Here is a 16,035-nt window from a genome sequence, read left to right on the forward strand (position 1 = left end):
TCTCCAGAAAGCACAAAAAGCTCAAAAATCCCAGGTTTCTGGGATCCAACAGTAACCAACTGTGGAAATCAGAATTGGAATTATTTCTTATTCTTTAAAGCTGCAAGCATTAACTTCCAGTTCGTGCAGACTGACAAGAGCTTGTTGTTCTTTTTCCCGTTGCTGAACAAAATGCTGCTGTTTATTAAAGAAAAAAAGATTCAATCTGCTCTTTTGTCATGAGATCAACTTGGAAAATAATTGGGACTTGTCTTGCTTAAGTACCATGTGGTACTAAGTTGTTATTGATAGCAAAGTGTAAGGAATATGAAAAGAAATATGAAAATATGTCTTTGTAATAGACATCCGGCAGTAGGAGTTTCCAAATTTACTAAAGCACAGTGTTGCACTTCTTGTGGCTTGGGTTTTCTGTCATGTAACTTGAATGTTTCTAATAGTTGTAACATAAAATATTTTTCAGCCTTAGCAGAAGGTGGATTGTCTCTTCCAAACTTCACTGAGAGCTTATCCAGTACTCTCCAAGATGCCAATGAAATGGTAAGGAACTCGTTCTTTCATAAAGAATCAGAGATAATTCCAGGTTCCACCTGGGGCATCCTGCTGCATTGGATGTGCTTTAAACATTTTCACTCATCAACTTGTTTAATTCACACTTTTAAACTGCATACTCACAAAGAGTGTTAGAATTTCAGAACACCAAAGGAAAAAAAGACCACATTATACAAACTAATTTATGTTTTAAAAAAGCTGGATGATTTATATACTTCTGTAGGTGAGAGATAGCTATTATGCACTTTCATTTCTTTATTGTTTCTAGTTTTAAGGCATCTTAAACAGAATAGAACATCGCTATGCTCTGAGCTGTTGCAGCTTTGAGCCATCTTTTAATTGCTTGTGTGATTAAATTATTAAAGTGGGTTAGCTGAGGCTGGAGTTAGTTAAACCTATTTAAAATATCAGAACAGTTTCTTATTCAATGTCTGCTGTAGTCTATGGTTCTGGAAGCCTCCAAACTTAAGGTATTCTCAATTTCCTTTCTCTCTTGATATTCCTCTAATGCCTGAATTTTCCCCCTCTGACTTTGTGTAAAGTCTCTTGGTAAGATAGTAGCTGTGACATAAATTATAGGAGGTGTTATGGAGAAGAGAAAGCTCTGGGGGGACCTTACCAATGTGTAAATATGTGATGGAAAGAAGAGAGCTAGTGAAAGACAAGAGGCAGTGCACACAGGTTGAAGTTCAGGAAATTTGGTTTAAACATAAAATGTTTTTTTCTCCCAAACACTAGAAGAAGGGCTGAGTTGGGCACCTCCAGAGGTGCCTTCCAAGCTCACAAGGCAAGTTTAATTTTCTGGAGCAGGAATCCTCTTCTCCTGGCCTATCCTTCCTCCACATTTCTGCACATTGATGGGAACACCTCATCTGTACATAGCTTCCCATTGAATATCCATGATTTCATTCAAGTCATAGCATGAGAGAGCAGCCCCAGTTGGAAAGGACCCACAAGAATGATCAAGTCCAGCTCCTGGCTCTGCACAGAACCCCCAAAACAATCACCCCAGTTGTGACACTGTGCCTGAACTGGCAGATCTTCAGGTGCCTCCTCTGACTGCCACACTTCCTCTCTTAAACTCTGGCCTTAAAAAACTCTGATATCACATGAACCTAAATTAAAGTGGAACATTGGCCTGCTGAGAGGTTCTTTCCTCTCTTTGTCAGCTGGATTGTAGCTCCTTCTAGTATTTCTTCATCCTCAATCCAGGCTGTTTGGTTGAGGAAGGTAATTCCTTGCTGCTGAGAGCAGCTCTGCAGCCAGATTGTTGCTAGCAAAGGATGTGTGAGGATTTAAATGTTTCCCTGATCTTTGGAGGCCTGAAGGGGCTTGTTCCTCTTTAAGTGTTGCAGACTTTTGTATGAAATAAAGAATGTGCATGTCTGTGGGTAAAATAAAAGTGTGTCATCTGTTTGCTTATTTTTAAATGCTTGAATTTTCATGATATAATTTTTCAGTGCAGAAACTTACTGTTAAAAAAAGCTTGGTTGAACTAAAGTAAGAATGATTCCAATTCCTACAAAATCCTGTTTTGGAGCATGTATTATGTAGAATTTTTTTGTTTCTTAATTCTAGGATTATGATCCTCCAAGTGAAGGGCAGGTGCTGAGGAGAATGACCAAAGGCAGTCACAGGGATCCTGTCCTGACACTTTTAAACAAATTAAATCAAGCACCTGTTTTTGTACAAGAAGGAATTGACCACTTGGAGGTAACTTGCAGTCCTTGGCTTGCCAGAACAGCAGTTTGGAAGTGATTCTTTCCTACTTAAAAGTAGATAAAATATCCCAAGCTTATCCTTCCTCTTGGCTGTAGAACAGCTTCATGCACTTCATTCCCTGCTGCAAGTGATCCCACTTCTGTTGGCTTTGTTCTTGTGTAAAACTCTTTAAAAAAACCCTGAAGTCTCAGTGTTATAAACAAAGTGTACATCATGTGTACCTCGTTTAACAGGTGTGTGACTGTCCCCATGTCCCAGGTGTGTCCTGTCACTTGGAGTACCAGGGAATTTCCTGTCACTTCAGGTGGAAGGTTAAACAGAACAAATACCCTGCATTTAACAGCCACAGGAGTGTTTTTGGGAGCTATGAAGAACAGCCCAGCAAGTGTTTACATGTACTTTGCACATGCTGTTGATACTGATCTTGGAACAAAACCTCAAAAATTTCTATTCAGTTGGCAGAAAAAAAAAGAGACAGAAAAATGTAATTATCTGCATCACAATTTTTTGTCACACATCTGAGTTATTTCTGTGTTGGAAAATAACAGTTTGGACTGGGTGTTCATTCTAACTGACATAGTTAAAGGAATGTTTGAAGAAAATGAACTTTGAATGCTGCAGCAGTGGTTTGTGATCACCTTTATTTGCAGCAAATCTTACTTTTTTTGTGATGCTACTGATGCATATGCAAGTTCTTCCTTCTGTCTTGGTCAGTTTAGTCTAAATAATTACCAACTTCACTCACTCCTTGGCTGTTCCTTTGTCTGTCTTTATTTTGCTAATGAGCTATGGTGGCTGGACTTGGTGAAAAGCTTTCTACAGAGTTAACTCCCAAGTCTGCCTGTAATTGCAGTGACATTTTCTCATCAGCACTGCCAATTACAAATGAAGCTCTAATTTGCCTTTTTCCCTTTCCCATAGTCACAGACCACTCAGTGTGTCCATACAGGGCACTCATAAACTGCCCCCAGATTCTGGCAAGGTGTGTGCAGGTGTCCCTTCTCCTTTAGAAGAATCAACATTCTCCTGGCTGTTCCTGTATTGCTTTAGAGTGATGCTGTGCATGTGTGTGAGTGTATTCCACCTGTTTTCCTGCATGGAAGCAAGCTGGATTTAACCTGCAGCTTTGAAAGTCAGGATCCAGGGAGCCATCCCTATTTTTAGTGCTCTCCAAACCTGCTTGAAAATTGAAGCTTTTATCTGACATGCATTGCAGAGAGTCAATAGCTTTTAGATGCTGCCAATGTTTCAAGGTCAGGCAGTCAACAGTGGCCAAATCTATAATATCAAAGGCTTCATGTGCTAAAAATGTAACTTAGGTTCTGATCATGTTGAGATACCACTAACAAAATAAATAGTGTTTGGCTGCAAGTGTTTCTTTTCTGTCCAGTACTGATAAATGTAGATCTTAACTTCAAATCTAGATGATATCTCCAGGGCTTGTTTTCTTCATCCAAGCAAATAGAATAAACTGAAGTTTATAAATGCTTTCAGGGTTAATGTAATTAGGAAACAATGCCTGGGTTTGGAACACTTACACTGGGTTTTTATATGTGCTGTGGTTTTGGTGTTCTCTGCAGGATTCTGATGGCAGCATTGGGGAGCTCAGTGAAGGTCAGAGACCAAGGCTGAGCAGAGCACAGGAGAGAATCCTGATGGGAAATTCCATTTTTATGAAGCATCCATCTGCTCAGAGCTCTGGGAGCAGAGCACGCCTGGGTCTCCGTTCTGCATCTCCAGGGCAGCTCACCCAAATTGGAGGTACAATTGCATTCTTATTCCTTTTCTGTAATAGTCATGTGGATTCTGAGGGTTTTCCTTAACAGAATCTGAAATAATTCCAGACCATACATTCAAAATCCAAAATTTACAGGAAATTCCTACAGTGAAATTATTAGTGTTCCTCTTTCAAGAACTGAATTAATTCAAGCCTTGTCTTCACTCTCTTAGCAATTTCCTACAATTGGAATAAAAATCATGGCAAATGCCCACTTGCCTATAGAAAAATTAACTTGTAAAGTGTGTATTTTTTTCTTTTATGTCAAATTCAGTTCTAAGAAACAGATGGAAGCAGTTTCCATTGGACAAGTGTTAACACCAGCACTTCAGCTACTCCTGTCCCCTTGCTCAGCACTGCTCCTCTGTGCTTTTATCACTCCATCCTGGTGGTGCTGCAGTGGCTCATAAATGGCAATATATTTTAGCTCCATATATTCCTCTAATGATATGGAAATGAATTTTTTCCCAGATGGATAGCTCAGGCACACACATCTTGTACAAAGCAGGGATATATTGCTGTGTTAAAGCAGGGAAATTTATTTTATTTCAGTTGAAAGTAGTGCTGAAACCAGTGGTCCATCCTTCCTTTTCCTTATTTTTTATCCCAGGTTTTCTGTTGTTATCTGAAAATGTGCTTCTGTAATTGTTTAATGTACCTGCTGCAAGGATGTAGAAAGTCTTTATTTTGTTGACTGTGGTTTTACATATGTTTAAACTAAACTGAAATAATTACCACAGTGTTGCAACACAAATGTGGTTGCACTGATTCATCAAAAGTTGTGTAAATTAAAGTGATCAAACAGCTGGTTTTCTGTCCTTTTAATTCTCACATTTATGAATTTGACAAGAGAAGCTTATCTCACATTATTAACCCTTGGCCAGTAGGAAGTGGATTGAAATTTCAATGTGTTTAACACGTGGCAAAAACAATCTTGGAGAAAGTAGAATATTTGCTTGGTTTTGAAGTGATTAACATTTGAACTGGTCACACAGTAACCTTTTAAACCAGCTGTGACCTAACATTTTGGACAACTACACACCAGTGTCAACCTTGAAAATATGTTCTGGTACTTTATATATTGTCAAAGTTTTGCTTTAAAGTAGTTTGTTGAAGGTTGTTTGAAAATTGAGGTTTCCTGAGATAAGGGATTTCTCCAAGTCACTTGTTTGACTGTGTAGAGGTCAGTCAGCACTAAGGACACTGTGATGCAGCAATAAATCAGTGATCAGATCATCTGCAGAGAGTGCAGGACAAGGGGAAATGGTTTTAACTGAAAGAGGAGAGATTTAGATTAAATGTGAAAAATTCTTCCCTGGGAGGCTGGTGAGGCCCTGAGAGCAGCTGTGGCTGCCCCTGGATCCCTGGAAGTGTCCAAGGCCAGGTTGGACAGGGCTTGGAGCAGCCTGGGATGGTGGAAAGTGTCCCTGCCCATGACAGGGGGGTGAAACAGGATGAATTTTAAGGTCCCTTCCAACTCAAATCTTTCTGGCATTCTGGGATTTCTGTGGTTCTGTAAGTCTGAAATGGTGCTCAGGACCTTGGGGTTGGAAGATTCCTGTTAATGGCAGAACTGTCCCTATGTCTGTCTGTCCTTGTGTCCTCCTTACCCAGACTGTCCATGGCTCTATCTGGCACAACAGGGTTGTATCTCCTTGTATCTTTAAAAAGAAATTTTTGGATTTATTTAGTTTAATTTGGGATGACCTCTGTCTGTCCTGTAAATATCTTAACCCTTTCCAAACCAGCTCCTGCATGTGATAATCCACCAGCAGTGTGTTTCTGTACTGATTGTTAAGCTCATCTCTAAATCTTGTAGTGTTTTTATTACAGTGTACAGTGCCCTGGACTACCTACCATAGGGGAATGCCCTGTGCTTTTACATAATCTTTATAATCCCAGACTGAGTTCTGTTGCATTCTGATGATTTTTCATTTAACTTCCCTCCCTCCCCACCTCTGAACACAGCACAGAAATTTGTTGCATTGCTAAGGAAACAGCATTGTATAAAAGCTTGGATCTGCTTTCAAGACAAGAGTTGTTTTCATATCAAGGAGGAGCAGAAATCTTTGTTTCTAAGTCCTTTTGTTAGAGAACTCAGCATTGAATAGAAAACAATCTGAGTTTGGAGGGAGGGTCGGGTGAAGGATGGAAGGAATGGTCTGTGATTGTTTCCACTTTCCTTCCAAACCTTTTTTCTCTCTCTCCTGGGATGTGATTGCTTGTCCAAATCAATTATTTCCTGATAGCCACAACAGCTCCAATGCAGGTCCATCATTTTAGTTTATAATTATTTTCAGGGCTAATACTAAATAATAGTTACACCCATGGGTGTCACACTTCACATATTTCAGGGTTTGCATCTCTGCGCATGAAACCTTGCAGTGGATACTCAGTTCCTCTGTCAGAATGAGTCACTCACAGAGGTGTCTGTAAGAATTTTGGGGATTGTGTGTCTGTGGGCTGTTTTCAGTTTAGTGACCAGTTTTTATTTGTATTATGGAAACACAATGTCCATTTTTAGGATGGAGCAGGTGTTGCTCATGTAGGTAAATAGCAGCATGTTGATGATCAGTGAGTTATAAATCCTTGTTTTCAGTGCTTTAAGGATATAAAACCAACATGCAAATGAAATGTGGCACATGCAGTCTTAAAGTGAACAATAATTACAGTTAATTAAGCAATGATTATAGTTAATTAGGCTTAAAATTCATTCTTTGGCTCTGTATGATAGCAGAAGGCTAAAGTTAGTTCATGAGCTGTCAGTACATTTTTCATAAAAATGTTTTACACACTTGCAGGCTGCAAAACCATGATAAATGTTGGATTAGAGAGCAAATTATCCCTTTAAAAGAGACTATATACAGGTTTCTTTTAGTTCATACAGGAGTGAAACATTTAATAAAGAAGCTTTTCCAATTTCTTTCCAGTAAGTGTGATAAAGCTCATTAAGCATATAATGGTATGATGAACTGCACAACTCTGAAGCTTTCTCAGATGCTGCCACATTAGAAATCTACAGATGATAAAGCTGATTTATTTTTTCAATTTCCACAGACATGTATTTCTTATTTCATTTTTATCCCCATAAGAGCAATTTAAGGGGTATACAATAAGCCACGTAAGGAGGAAATAATTCTCTTTAACATTGCTTGTCCCACTGTTGGAAGTTTAAAAGGCTGCACATTCTGCCACATAAGTTGACCAGATTATTGCTGCAGCTCATGAAGGAATTTTTTTCTCTCAGCAGACGTTCTTGGAGATGCAGATACAAGTCCTAGCCCAATGCTTTTGGCTGAACTGGAGTCACAGCCAAGTTCAAATCCTGTTCTGCCAGCAGCCCAGCCAAGCTGCAGAATGACACCACTCCCAGAAGATCTGTCCCAGGTGAGCTGAAAGGATTTTTCCTGTGCCTGGTCAGAAAAAGCAAACTAAAACCTGAGAAAATAAATGTCCCTGTTTTACTGTCCTGCCTGACCCCACATTACTGGTGCATTTAAAGTGACTCACTCAGCTGAGAAGCTGCATGTGTGCAGTAAAGGTGATTGTGTTTCCTGTGACAAATCCTTACAGTATCCCTTCTTTAAAGCTCTGACCTTCTTTTTTATCTTTTCTGCACTTCCTCACAGCCTCACAGATCTCACAGAATCCTATACAACATTCATTGAGGCATTGCCATGTTTTAGGGCACAGTCCTTCAAATGCAGGATAATCCCCTGGATATATGGCTGAGGAAGTGACCACAGAGATTTGGCCTCATGAGTTGTCACCACTCAGCATTCCAGGAGCTTCATTTCTCCTGGTAGGGGCAGGGTTGGAAAGGCAGTGAGGATGATGAACCTCAGAGCACTTAAAGGTAGAGGCACATCCTATTGATCTCTGCTTCAAACCTCAACAGTTAATTTTTTGCTCCTTTATTAGTATGTGCTGTTACCTAGAGATGATGGTTCACTTGCTAACTAAATTCAAATAGCAAATGGCAAAAGCTAAAAATGAGGTGGCAGGCTGCTCTCTAATATATGAGGCTTCACAGTGTGTTTGAAAAACTTACATACTTACCACAGTTGCTGTGTACATGGATAAATTCTGTCCTTCCCTGATGTTTTTTCTGTATTTGATATTTTATTTGTATTAAAAATAATCTTGCATTGAACTGCCTTTGGGTGGATGTTTTTGAGCCTTGATGTGTATTGTGCCATTGGTGTCTGAGCAGTTCTTAAATTCATCACCTGAAGTGATGTGTTGCATCTCCAGAGAAGATTTTTAATGTTACACCTGTTTTGCTTTGAACTCACCAGAACAAACTTTTTTGGAATTCCTGTTCACAGGCAAAAGTGGATTCTGGCCAAAAGTAATGGGGACAGAGAGGGTAACACATGTGTCTTTAACAGAAATGATACAGATAGTTGTATATTATCTTATCTTTTATCTGTAGGTTGTTGTACATTATCTTATCTTTAGAAATTTTTGCTTGCATCTGAACCCTCAGTGTGGCTTTTTATTTTTTTTGCCTGCTAGCATGTAAAACTCACCCTCCCTTCAAACCACACAACCAAACCCCAGAACTCTGTGTGGTTTTGTTTTTTTCCTGAGTGTGGTTATTCCTGATTTAAGCCTCTAAGTCACTTTCTCACAGGATAACTTTCTATCTTTTCCATGAGGTGATTATAAATGATTGCCCCATCCAGGAGAGATGTTTACTGTGGGTAAGCCATATTCTGTAAGATCCTCTACTAGATCTGTACATCCTTCTCTGACATTAAAAAATGATCCCTGTACCAGGTGATTGGAAAGCTTGTTGTGACAGCATTTACCTACCTTGTGACAAGGATGAACTTTCCCTGCTTTAATTAAGGATGGCATCTGTGTGCCATTGGATCTGCCTTGTCACTGCCTGCAGGAGACAGATTTTCTGGTAACATCACACCAGCAAAGAGAGCAAGAGGTACTGAGGCTTTCAGGATGATTCATTCATTCTGTGCAGTGTTTAAGGCTGTAATCACTTCAGACTTTGTGAAGGATTTCCTCACAAGTTAGTCACTGACTCTCACATCTTGTTCTTCATCTCCAGACAGTGTTTGCCTTCCTTGAAATGAAACTGTACCACCTCCATACAAAGCCAGGAGACAAATCTATTTAGGAGCAGACTTTGCTGAGAGACCTGAGGAAATGCAGGGTTTCAGATGTGTCCTGCTGGGCCTTGGCTTGGGAGGTGATGGCACAGCCTGGGGGGTTTCTGCAGCCTGTGTCAGCAGGATCCTGGTGCAGGGATGTGGAGCTGCCAGCCTTGTTTGCTCTCTGGCACTGCTGTGTGGGTCAGGTTCTCACTGAGTTTTCACACAGGGCACTAACAAATGCCTTTTAGTCATGAAGTCTGTGTGGTCACTCAGTCCAAAACAAATGGCTTAAGTCACACAGGAATTTTCTTATCTACCCAAATTCCTTGGCTGCTCCTCCATTTCTGGCATTAGATTTTTTTTTTGTTTTGTTCTGAGATTTATATATGCTTTTAGCCACTGTTAGACAGAAAGTCAGACTAAAGGCATCTTTACTTTGACCTCTCCTGTCCATTCTTGTGCAACAATACAGGAATTGACTGTTATTTGTGGCCATTTTGCCCCCATGTTCTTAGCTCTAAGAACAAGAGAATGACTTGGAGGAAGCTGGGCTCTTCCTATTCTAAATAAATCATTTTGATCATGGGAGGGACAGGAACATTGAAGTCATATTTGCGTGGCTACACATTCCAGAGATGGTAAATCTAAATAATTTGAAGTCCCAAATGCGTTGTTAAAATCTTAGAAAATCACTTGGTTGCAAAATATTTTCATAATATTCTTTTATAAGTATGGATGTTTTTATACAATCCACATTTTTCAAGTGGGATTGTCACTTTGGTATTTCATTTTTTTGTATTTCCAAAGACATGGGTTTTTAATCTTCAAGACTGCATAATTGTAGGTTATGAATCTGTGTTAGCTCTCAACTTCTGTTTGCAGCTCAGTTCAGTTTAAACTGAGTTTTGCTTTATTATAAATCCAAGAGGAAAAAAAACCCACTTCAGATGGACCCATGAGAACTGTTGTGCTGCTGACATTTAATGTTCATTTTATATTTTGGTGTCCTTCACTCACATTTCCATGAGACCTTCCACTCAGAAATTAATCTCAAATCTTTCTCATCTTATCTGCTTTAAATTTGTCTGTCTTAAGAGAAAGCTTAAGCCTTCCAGATAGGCACACAAGGGACAGTGATTTTAAACTGCTAGAGGATAAGGTTAGATTAGAGATAAGGAAGAAATTCTTCCCTGTGAGGGTGTGAGGCCCTGGCACAGGGTGCCCAGAGGAGCTGTGGCTGCCCCATCCCTGGAAGTGTCCAAGACCAGACTGGGTGGGGCTTGGAGCAACCAGTTCTAAAAACATGGCCAAGGAAATAAATGTTAGATTTGGTCTGGGTTTTCCAATGCATGTGCTGAAATTTTTATATTTCTTTTCTCTTTTGTCTTTCTCTTGTTAGTCAGGAGGGCAATACCTAGGGAGATATCCAGGGAAATTTTATGTTCTTTCCACTACATGCTTTGAGTAAAAATTGAAAATCTCCTGTGTCTTCAGGTCTAAATGGCACTTTTCCATCCATTCCTGCTGTTCCCAGGATGTTTGTCTAGAGGGAATTGCTGTAATAGGCTAATTCAGAGCTGAATTCTCTTCAAGTCAGATGTAGGGAGGACAAGTGCACACGTTTAATGAATCTTTAAAAACTTCTTTGGATGTTTCTTGAGGCTGAATGTAATCTTGCTGTGCTTTTACATCAAAAGTGAGATTTGTAATGTGATTTTAATGTTTGATACCTAGGAGGAAAACCACAGTGCTGCACACATTGAGACTGGGAGACCTCAGGTTATCTTTGTGAGAAGGAAATCTGAGGAGATGCAACCAGAAGGTAAAATCAATGTCAATATGCAGAGTTCTCTCAGTTAAGCACATCACTTCTAAATATTGTTGTGTACTGACATAACAGTGCTGATTTTTTAAAGTTTGGTTTTCATCACTACAGCATTTCCAACCATTTCTGTGTACAAGGTTATGGCTGTATGTGTAATTGTTATCTTACTGTTGGGGTGCACTGGAAGGATGGGAAATTCTGGAGAAGAGAAGGCTCCAGGGAAACTTCTCAGAGTCCCTTCCAGAGCTAAGTGGGCTCCAAGAGATCTGGAGAGGGACTTTGGACAAGGGGTGGAATGGCAGGACAATGGGCAGTGGCTTCCCACTGCCAGAGGGCAGGGTTGGATGGGATATTGGGAAGAAATTCTTCCTTGTGAGGGTGGGGAGGCCCTGACACAGGGTGCCCAGAGAAGCTGTGACTTCCCTATCCCTGGAAGTGTCCAAGGCCAGGTTGGACAGGGCTTGGAGCCCCCTGGGATAATGGAATCAATCCCTGCCCATGGGAGCTCCCTGAATGAGCTCTAAGTTCCCTTCCAACCCAAACCATTCTATGGCTCTGTGAAACCTATCTGTATGGAAGTCATGAGAATGTTGGCAATTAAGTATTTATTTAAATTTGGATTTGCCAAGAGCATTGCAACGTGCATTTTTCTGTAGTCAACTGAATCTTAATTGCTTTGTAGAGTGCTGTTCAGCAAACGAGATGTTCATAATGGTGTGATAAAGGGAGTGGCTCCTACGCTTGAGAAAACACAGGAGTGCTGCAGGAGAACTGGAAGATAATGTGGAGTTAAGATCATGCAAATGTGGGAATAAAAGATATTTTCAATACTAAAATGACCTGGTTTGAGATGGGCTTCAAGGTGGTGTGTAACAGATAATAATTTTCTTTTCTGAAGGACACTAAGCATTATCTCTGCTATTTTTGGAGGTTGCTTAACAGTGTTTGTAAAGGTGTTCAGGATGATGAAAGGGAGAGAATCTCTTTTGTTTATTGTAGCTCAAGTCAGTGTTGGAATAGCATAAACTGTGCACATGACTGCCATGGGTAATTGTTTTAGCAGATAAGAAGTTTGTGGAGGTGCTACAGTGAGATGTGTAGCAGTTTTAATCTTACATTCTAAGAACAAGAATCTAAAAACCTGCTTGTCTACAATATATGCAATTATAATTGCTCCACCCTAGCACAGAGAAATTCTTCCTTCAAGCCCTTTTAAAAATAATTCTTTGAACTTCTTCCATTTAATTTTTTTAAAAACATCTCATCGAATTCTGAGGGAATTATTTTGCTTCAAATATTTATAAGTGGTAAGAAAAGCCCCAGGCCAATGTTATTGGTCTTGGGACTTGGAACCTAATTTCAAAACCGTGGTTTGCATATGAAGAAAGTTATGAATAATGTAAAAATTATCTTTGGATAATTAGTGGAAAAGCTTTCAGAGCTGAAGTGGCACAACTTAGTGCAGGTCTGTGTTTACCTATTTTTACCTCTGCATTTATCTGTAACACAAGGAATTTGGGCATGGTCCAGCTGTGTCTGTCAGCTGAAAACATGTGACCAGGAGATGGCAGTAGTCAATTTTCTTTGAAAGGAACAAAAAAAAAAGGATGATTTATATACCAGGATAATTGAAATCTCATTCGAAGTATACATATTTAATAAGCCAATAAAAATCTCAAGGATTAGGAATGGAAACAACTGCCTGTCACTTTTAACCAGAATGTCTTCTCTCTCTAAGCTTCACCACAGAGACCTTAATCAGGCCAAAAGTTGAGGGTAAAAATTAATAAGAAGCATTTGAAAGAAAAAGGAAGGCTTGCAACATGATAAGTGTACATGGGTTTAAGTAAATACAACATTTTGAAATGAAGCACATCTGTTACTGTAAGTTCAAAGCACCTTGTTTATAAAAGCTTCATGTCTGATGCTGGCCTTCCCTGGATAGCAAAGGACAAGGAATGCTGGCCTGGAAATGGAGAAGCATTCTGCAGGCAGGACCATTTAGGTACTTTTGCAGAGTTTAAAGGGTAAGTGGTTGGATTGGTGTTAGAGTTTAGGAAATCCAAAGCCCTGAGATGAAGTGTGAATTCACAGCGTTGGGAGAAAAGGAAAATTGTTTTGGACTTCAAGCTGGATGTTAAAAAATCATTTTTATTTAATTGATAAGTACATGACAAGCTTTGATTCATCTTTCAGTGGCCATAAACATATACACACACATTAGAGCTTTCTTTTGTTGTTGAAAAATGTCTGTGGTCTGCAGTGAACATGTGTTTTTACTGAAAGAAAGTTGATTGATGGCTCCTAATGAAAGTTGAAGTTCAGGACTGCTACAATATCATGCCTGAAAGGGTAAAGTCTCCTGAAAAGTTACAACTGAAAATCAAGGCTGGATGTATTATTAATTGAAATGTGTGCCTTTTCTAGACACAGTGGAGACAGTGGTTTGAAAACATAGAGTTGTACTGCATAATATACATGCATATATATTTTTGGCTTTATAAAACCCTTTAATCTTTGGACCATTCTTTCATATATCTTCATGAATTTAATAGGATAGTAATTGTTGTGGTTGGTGAATGCTCATATTTCCAGAATTTAAGCATTTTCAGGCTTGCATTAAAGGGATTCAGAATTTTTTAAAATTAAAATGAAAGAACAGGTGGCAATGCTTGAGTGCAGAGCATTTTTAAACTTTAATATGAGCAGCTCAGAGGTAGATGCATCTTCACTTAATTATTTTCCTGCAGCATAGACTCTCAAAATGTGACCTAGAGAGCACAACTTGATGATAGCAATTCCTTTTTATCTCCAGCTAGTGAGTTCTGTTCAGGCAGTGTAAATACATGGGAAAGGAATATTGGGACACTGAGCAATTGGCTTTGTTGCCACAGAGAGATTGCACAACTGCTTGTGGGAGGAGATGATCTGTGCAATAAATGAATAAGATGACAAGAAGCCCTTAAAACAATCTGTATAAAACCAAAAATTCCATAGTCCTTGTTCAGTATTGAAAATGGGCTACTTCTCTGTTAACATTGACATTAGGCTGTATTGAAAGCTGTAATGCTAAAAATATGGCTATAACTAAATACTTCTTTGTCTTACTTCAGCCAGGAATTGCTCTGAGTTAGGTTTTGGGTTATTTTTTCTTAAAACTATTGTGGCATGAGGCAAATCTGTAACAGATGCTTCAAGGAAGGAAGAAGATTAGGATAAGGCTAAAGGTCTTTTTTTTTTTTCTTAGAACTGGAACTGTTTTGGTAAAACCCAATGACTATTCTACTGAAAGCTTTCTTTTCCCTTAATATCCTGCTGTTTCTTTTTTTGGCCTGAATTTCACTGAAGGCTTTTGCCAAACACTCTCCACAGCACCCTGGATATAGAAACCAGTGAAGCAAACCAGAGCTCTTCTTCCACACTGCAGGGAGAGCCACCATGACCTGAGAGGCTGAAATAGTTTGTGTAGCCTGTTATTGCTCCTTGAATTTGCCTGATTTCTGAGAGAAGAGGAATGAAATAATTTAGCTGGAATTAAACATTTTGCAGGCAAATGTTTCATGTAAGTTTTTTTCAGTGCTTCTTCAGAATTCTCATTACAGACTCACAGAGTGGTGTGGGCTGTAAAGGACCTTAGAGATGATTTAGTTCCACCCTCTGCCATGGGCAGGGACACTTGCACTGTTCCAAGTTGCTGTAAGCCTTGAACTCTTCCAGGGATATTTCTGATCTATTTTTCCTCTGGTTTTCCTATCCAGTTACCTCTCTGTGCTATCAGGTGGCTCATTGACATCACTCATTTAATGCATTTTACATTTGGGCAAGTCAGGAAATGCAAGGCTGCATTTCCCACAGAAGCTCTGTCTTTTCTGTGAGTAGTCATCAGCTTTTAGGTGCTCCAAGTTCAGTTTGCCAGTTTAGAGTGCCAATTCTCAAGGAGGTTTTGTTTATTCTGCACATGTCCATAGGAGTTTCACAATAGAAAACATGCTTGTTAGTAATTAAGTTTGCATTTTGAATATCCCACATAAAATCCTCAGTAGCCACACTGGAGAGTTTCTACTGTGAATTCCTGTAAGTAAATATTTAGCTGTGTTATAGTACATTTGTAACAGGAGCTTTTAATACCTTGGCTTTTGTAAATATTATTTATCTCTTAACAAGTGTCATTTATATCTGTGGCTGCTTCTTTTCCCACTGAGTTACTTCAGTTGTTTTTCAGACAAAATGTTAAACCAGGAGTTGGATTTTTCACAGCTTAAGGCAAAGTCTTGTGTGAATTTGTCACTGTGGATGATGTGTTCTGCTGCTTCAGGTTTGACTCATGAGGAACCAAACAACAGCAATTGCTGTGGGTTTCATGGGACTGTGCACATCTTTGTGGCCATTCCCAAAAGATTTCTTCCTGGGAAATGGTCCTCTGGTCTCATACACCTGTCATTTTTTTCCCCTCACTTGTCCTGAAGGTGTGAAGAGCAGTAACTACAAGCATGTGAAGCACAATTCTTGTTTGTTTTTTTGGATTCCATTTGAATGCAATTTGATTTTTTCAAAATAAAAGTGGTCAGATTGAGAAATTAAAAAAAACAAAACAAAAAAACCCAAAAACAACAGAGTTTATACTTGAAGAAAACTGTACCAAGCAGTGTCTCCTTGCCCTGCAGCCTGAGGCTTTCCTGCTGAGAGCTGTGTTCTCTGGAGCCAGTTCCACACCATTTATTGCCCAATCCTTTCCCTACAGATCACTTGGCAATTTCCTTCAACTCCTAAGAAGCTGAGAGTTCATTCTTCTCTTCCTGCAGCCATCCTTAAGTGTCACAGCTCTGTCTGCTGCAGTGACATTGCTGTGACCTTGTGAAAATTTTCATTTTTAGCCTTCCCTTGGTGCCTGATGGTGCTTTACAGCCATCACAAAATCTCCAGTTTTCTGCATCCTCACACCTCCCTCGTGCAGCCCTCAGGGGAATCCTGGGGTGTGTGTTTGGGTGATCTCTGGAGGGAACCTTTTTGCACTTTTCACACAGTAAAAAGAATAAAACCTCCCT

At 39.5% G+C, this 16,035-nt stretch overlaps 1 protein-coding gene across 2 annotated transcripts in view; it reads left to right on the plus strand.

Moving 5' to 3' along the window:
* Positions 1-16,035, plus strand: part of KIAA0586 (KIAA0586 ortholog) — an 87,002-nt gene that overhangs the window by 51,514 nt on the left and 19,453 nt on the right. The window contains exons 26-30 of one of the 2 annotated variants that reach the window (XM_033062304.1): positions 461-537; positions 2,128-2,262; positions 3,852-4,032; positions 7,296-7,435; positions 10,900-10,987. In XM_033062304.1, coding sequence (XP_032918195.1) covers positions 461-537; positions 2,128-2,262; positions 3,852-4,032; positions 7,296-7,435; positions 10,900-10,987 — 621 coding nt within the window. The remainder of the gene's footprint in view (positions 1-460; positions 538-2,127; positions 2,263-3,851; positions 4,033-7,295; positions 7,436-10,899; positions 10,988-16,035) is intronic. The other variant, XM_033062303.1, reaches the window with a different exon arrangement.

This window comes from Catharus ustulatus, chromosome 6 (assembly GCF_009819885.2).
Source record: "Catharus ustulatus isolate bCatUst1 chromosome 6, bCatUst1.pri.v2, whole genome shotgun sequence".
NCBI lineage: Eukaryota > Metazoa > Chordata > Aves > Passeriformes > Turdidae > Catharus > Catharus ustulatus.